Source organism: Perognathus longimembris, chromosome 2 (assembly GCF_023159225.1).
Source record: "Perognathus longimembris pacificus isolate PPM17 chromosome 2, ASM2315922v1, whole genome shotgun sequence".
NCBI classification, from domain to species: Eukaryota; Metazoa; Chordata; class Mammalia; order Rodentia; family Heteromyidae; genus Perognathus; species Perognathus longimembris.
In genome coordinates, this window is record NC_063162.1 from 7,299,963 (window position 1) to 7,305,962 (window position 6,000).

The window sequence follows — 6,000 nt, forward strand, 5'->3', positions numbered from 1 at the left end:
AGCGAGTCTGAATCTAAAGGCTGAGCTGGGGCCGTGCTCCCCTGTCAGTATTATACGGTCTCCCATCATCCTGCCACCTTCCTGTTCGTGGGAGCCAAACCAGTTCCAGGTCCGAGACGCTCCTGCAGGGACCATATTCGGATAGAAAACAATCTAGACGGTCCTTGTGGACTGGGCTGTGGGGTCCCTGTCTCCACGGAGGAAGCAGTGCTGAGTCTGGGCGGAGCTCTGTGGCTGAGGCCAAGGCTGTGCCAAGCCCTGCTGGCCGCCGGCCCCCGCGCTGCCAGGCTGGCCGGGGCTGAACTCCTTCTGGGTTTTCCACAGGGCACCTCTGCAGAGCCAAGCTCCGTCACTCCTGAAGGTCCCCGGTGGGTTGGGACATTTCTCCACCGTCCTCCACCCGTCCCCAGCTCTTCCCCCTCCCAGAAGGGATCGCAGGTGGCTAACAAGGGCAAAGTGGCCCAGTTCTTCCCCATCCCTCGCCAGCCCCTCCCTCCCCTCGGCCTCTTCAGATTTCAGAGCCCAGAGGCCCTGGACGAGCTTATTCAAAAAGAGCCGCTTTTGTTAGGGAGGGCCGGCCCTCCAAACAAAGGAAAGACCGGCAGCCCAGCCCGTCCCCACCCGGGCCACCATCTGGAGAAGGTGTGGCCGGCCAGGCTAGTCCTTCCTCCCGAATGTTATAGTTCTCCCCCCCCCCCCCACACACACACAGAAGGAAACGCATTGGAATGCAGTAAAGAAGCAGAAGGAAAAGAACAGGAAAGAACAGGAGTTCCCCTCCCTCCGTTTGTTTACATCGCCGGCCCGAGCTCAGCTGTGTGGGGAGGTCGGTCGGGGTCGACCCCGTCCCCCGGGGCGCACGGCGGGCCGCCCCTCCCCGAGGTGCCCGCGGTGCCCACGGGGCCCGCGTGGAGACCCGGCCCCCACGGCTCCCCGGCTCCCCGGCACGCCTCGCCGCCCCCGGGCCCGCGTGGAGACCCGGGCCCCACGCCTCGCCGCCCCCGGGCCCGCGTGGAGACCCGGGCCCCACGCCTCGCCGCCCCCGGGGCCCCGCGTGGAGAGCCGGGCCCCACGCCTCGCCGCCCCCGGGGCCCCGCGTGGAGAGCCGGGCCCCACGCCTCGCCGCCCCCGGGACCCCGCGTGGAGACCCGGGCCCCACGCCTCGCCGCCCCCGGGCCCGCGTGGAGAGCCGGGCCCCACGCCTCGCCGCCCCCGGGGCCCCGCGTGGAGAGCCGGGCCCCACGCCTCGCCGCCCCCGGGGCCCCGCGTAGAGACCCGGGCCCCACGCCTCGCCGCCCCCGGGGCCCCGCGTGGAGAGCCGGGCCCCACGCCTCGCCGCCCCCGGGGCCCCGCGTAGAGACCCGGGCCCCACGCCTCGCCGCCCCCGGGGCCCCGCGTGGAGAGCCGGGCCCCACGCCTCGCCGCCCCCGGGCCCGCGTGGAGAGCCGGGCCGAGCCGGGCCGGGCCGGGCCGGGGCGCAGTACCTTGGCCGCAGGCGCCGCGCTGCAGGACGATGACGGGCGGCTGCCCCAGCTTCTCGGAGCGGCGGCTGGCGGCGCGCAGCTGGCACGGGTTGGCGTAGGTGCGGGCGTCGCTGCCGCACACGGGCTCGCCGCTGGCGCACACGCAGAGGCCGGCCTGGGAGCGGCGCCGCACGGTGGCCGAGGCGGGCACCCCGAAGGGCACCACGCACTGCAGCCCCTCGCCGCACGGCCCCTCCTGCAGGCCGCACGCGGCGCCCTCGGGCGCGCCGCACACCTCGCAGCAGCCGCACGCGTCGCGGACGCGGCCGCCCTCGCAGTCGGCGGGCGGCGGGGCGCAGCGCGCGGGCTCGCAGCGCTCCGGGCAGCCCGCGGCGGGCGCCGAGCGGCCGGTCCAGGACGGCAGCGCCCGGGCGGGCGCCGCCAGCTGCAGCCACAGCAGCAGCAGCAGCGGCAGCGGGAACCGCCGCGGCGGCGGCGAGAGGAGCGCGGAGCGCGGGGGCTGCATGGCGGCTCCGACGGCTGCGGGACGGACGACGGGCGCCTCCGGAGGAGCGGCGGGTGCGAGTGCGCGCGGCCGCACGGCCCAGCCCATTGGCCTGGCAGCGGGGACGGGCGGCCTGGAGGACGGGCACCGCGCCTGGGGGAGGGGGCCGGCGGTGGGCGGGCGGGCGGGGGGGTGTGGGAGGACGGGGACCGCCCGCGGCGGGGCCGGAGCGACGCGTCCGGGCACGGAGCGCGCGGGGCGGGGCGGGCCGGGGCGGGGCGAGGGGCGGGGCGGCCCCGCGGGCCGTCCGCTCGCGGGCTCAGTTTCCCCCATCCGCGCGCCCCACGCCGGGGCCCTGAGCCACACCGACCGTCTGCACCCGGCGCGGGCGGCGGCCGCGATCGCCCTCGGGCGGGAAGCCCAAGCGCCGGGCCTCGGGGCACCTCGGGGCCACCCGGGCCCAGCGCGAGGGACGGGCCCCCCTCCCTCCCCGCCCCCCCCCCCGTGCCCAGAACGGCGTGTCTCCGCGCCACCTGCGGTAGTGCTGCCATGGCGGGCCGGGTTATCTTAGGACCGGGACTCGGGAACCAGGAACTTTCTTCTTTTTGGTCCGTTGTGGGGCTTGAACTCGGGACCCGGCTGCTGTCCCCGAGCTTCTTTCGCTCAGGGCTAGCGAGCCCTCTACCACTTGAGCCACTCGGGGCCTTTGAGTGGTTGATGGGAGATGAGAGGAGTCTCACAGGGGCCTTTTCTGCCCTGGCTGGCTTTGAACCGCGAGCCTCTCAGATCTTGGCCTCCGGTGTAACCACCAGCACCACTAGCGCCGGGCTGGGAGATGAACTTCTTCTGGGTTGAGTTTTGCACCCTGTCTGTGGCTGCCTCACAAGCTTTGGCTATCAAATGAAGAGCTCACCCCACCCGGTGGCGGCTGGCTGTAGTCCCAGCACTGGGTAGGTGAGGCAGGAGGATTCCTGTAGTCTAGGAGTTCTAGGCCAGCCTGCCCCAAGAGTCAGGATGTAAGGCCACGGTGAAAAGCGGTAGAGGCAGGACACCTACTGAGCTCTCTCTGTCCCTCTGCTCCATGCCCCAGATTACAGCTAATTAAGACCACAGTGTGACCCAGGCACCAGTGGCTCCTATCATCCGAGCTGCTCACCAAGCTGAGATCTGAGGATCCTGGTTCAAAGCCTGCCCAGGCAGGAAAGAGTCTCTGTGAGACTCTTATTTCCAAATAAACATCAAAAAGCCTGAAGTGGAGCCGTGGCTCCAGAAGTAAGCAAAAAGGCTCAGGGACGGCATCCAGGCCCTGAGTTCAAGCCCGAGAACTGACACCAAAAAAATGTGGCTAGAGGCATGGATTGATGGTAGCATTCCTGCCTAGCAACCCCCCCAGATCCTGAGTTCAAAAACTAGTACTGCCAAAAAAAAAAGTAGGGTGGAGGCATGGCACAACTATAGAGTATCAGCGTAGCAAGCCCCGAGTTCAAACCCCAATATGGGGGGGGGGGAAGTGAGCACAGCTTGCTGGGCTGGCGAGGGGTCTCCAACCTCTTCCAGGGGTCTCCTGGCCTCCTCCTCCCACTCTCCACCCTGTCGCTCAGCACACCCTTCACCTAGCCAGGTGCTGAGTGAGCTTCTGGAATATACCTTCCACTTAAGCCTCCGCTCTCACTGCACCTCTTCCTTCTGCCAGACACCCCTCCCCTCCGCCAGGGCTCATGTGACCTCCAAGTGCACTCTGACCCCGGGGAAGGGTTCAAATCCCACTTCTGACCTTTTTGATTCTGCGACCCCGGGAGGTTCACAAGGGGAATGGCAGTGACCACAGGCCTCCCTGGGTGACTGCCGGAAGGCCGACCTCTGGGTGCCTGTGCTCAGTGCTCCGTCCTGGCCACCCCCTGGGAGGGTGCACACGGTGACGAGGTGCTGTAACTGAGGCTCGGAAGGGTAAGACACAGCCGAGAGCAGGCCCGCTCAGGAAGGAGGGCGCTGCCCTTTCGACACTGGGAGCCATGCGGGATGCCATCAGGAGACGAGCGGGGAGGGAGGAGAGCTCGGAGGACCACGTGGTACCCCAGAGACATAATCAAGGGACTTGAACACCTAACCAAGCAGCAGCGTTTCACACTGTGCTCACGTGACCATCTCTCAGTGGCGAATGCGGCTCACGCCTCCAGCTCCTCTCCCAGGAGACCAGTCACTAAGGAGCACGGAGCAAGCGTGGGCCACCAAATCCTAATACTCGAAGCTGGGCATATAGGAAGAAAAGACATTTCTTTAGCTCGCCGCTGTCGGGGCTGAAAGTCTAAAATCAAGCCCTGGTTTAGCCTCCGATCACAGCCTTCTGACTGTACCACAGCGCGGCAGACAGCACCCTGGGGGAGCACATTCAAGAGATAGATCCTATGACAAATCAAATCAGGAAGCAAGAGGGATTACAAGGCTCCCGCCACCAGGCCAAGGGCCCCGTCCCTCTCACCTTTAAATGTCCCTATGCCAGACCCCCCGACAACACAGCCCACCCTCTATGCGTGACCTTCTTAGAACACCTCGCTGTCTCAGGAACTGACCCTGGTCACTTTGAGAACTGGTAGTGTCTTCCGAGGGGGACACCTCCATGACCTGGTCACCTCCCGCCAGGCTCCGCCTCTGATAGGCTCCACCGCCTCCTACCATGGCCACGCCCAGATGAAGCCACAGCACGTGGTCCTGGGAGGGCCCACTCAGACGACACCCCCACCACAGCACACCCCCCACAGTCCCTGAATGCCAAAAGAGATGGAAGTCCCACTGCGTGCCTGGAGGGTGAGTCTGCACACACCCATGCATGTTACCACGCACGCACACACACACACACACACGCACACACGCACACACGCACACACACACGGGGTAGACAGGAATCAGCAAGCATCGCGTAGTTTACTGGAGATAAGAGTCTTACCAACTTTCCTTCACGGGCTGGCTTCAACCGTCATCCTCAGATCTCAGCCTCCTGAGTGGCTAGGATTACAGGTGTGAGCCACTGGCGCCCAGCTGTTTTGGGGGGCCAGGGGGGGCGTATAATGAGGCTTGAGTGCTGTCCCTGAGCTTTGTTGGTCAAGGCACTCCACCTTGTGGCACTTTGAGCCACGATGCCACTTCCTGTAGGCCATACTTTTCATCTGGAAACATTGCTCTTTTCCTCTCTCAGATGCTTCCCCCACTGCTACCATTTGTAAAGGCAATTTCTGGAAAGATGCCTTTTGTTTGTGTACCAGTACTAGGACTTGAACTTGGGGCCTGGGTGGTGCTGTCCCTTAGTTTTTTTCACCCAAGGCTACTACTCCACCACTTGAGCCACAGCTCCAGTTCCAGCTATTTTGGTAGTAAATTGGAAAGAAGAGTCTCACAGATTCTTTTTCTGCCTGGGCTAGCTTTGAACCATGATCCTTGGATCCTCAGCCTCCTGAGGGGCTAAGTGTGAGCCACCAGCACCAGCTGAAAGACATATATATATATATATATATGTATATATATATATATATACATATATATATATATATATATATATAATGAAAACTCACTTCTCACCCACCACATCTTGGCACTGTATCCCAAAGAGGATTTTTCCAGAGGGAAAAAGGGAGCTAGGCCAAGTTCTGTGCCATACTCCGCAGCCCCAATTTGCAGCGTTTAAGCTTTAATTCTGAACACTCATATCTATTCATGAATAATGAACGATGCTAGGCTGCCAAAGACTTAATCAGGAAATGAGGCTTCTGCATTGCACTCAGCAGGCGTGGTTGCTGTCCAGCAGAACTCAGTCACCCAAGAAGACAAAAGACCCAGACAGGCATTAATTCACAGGACTTAAAGCCTAGGGCACTATATTCATGATTTGACTCTCCCTTATAGGCTTGGCCCTCCCCTGGTTTCCAGGGCCCTCAGTCCCAATGGAAGATGAGATGCAGCCCGAGCTACTCCACCCTGTCACTGAAATTCCCCCTCGAGGCAGGCTGTGTGCAGCTCTCCTTTCCACTCATCCCTTCT

General features: G+C 63.7%; 1 protein-coding gene across 1 annotated transcript in view; it reads right to left on the reverse strand.

Annotated features, from left to right (window-relative positions):
* The window catches only part of Htra1 (HtrA serine peptidase 1), a 41,340-nt gene extending 39,250 nt beyond the window's left edge, over positions 1–2,090 (reverse strand). The window contains exon 1 of the mRNA XM_048338084.1: positions 1,485–2,090. Within this exon, the coding sequence (XP_048194041.1) occupies positions 1,485–2,076 (592 nt within the window). The 5' untranslated portion in view covers positions 2,077–2,090. The remainder of the gene's footprint in view (positions 1–1,484) is intronic.
* Positions 2,091–6,000: the final 3,910 nt, after the last annotated feature.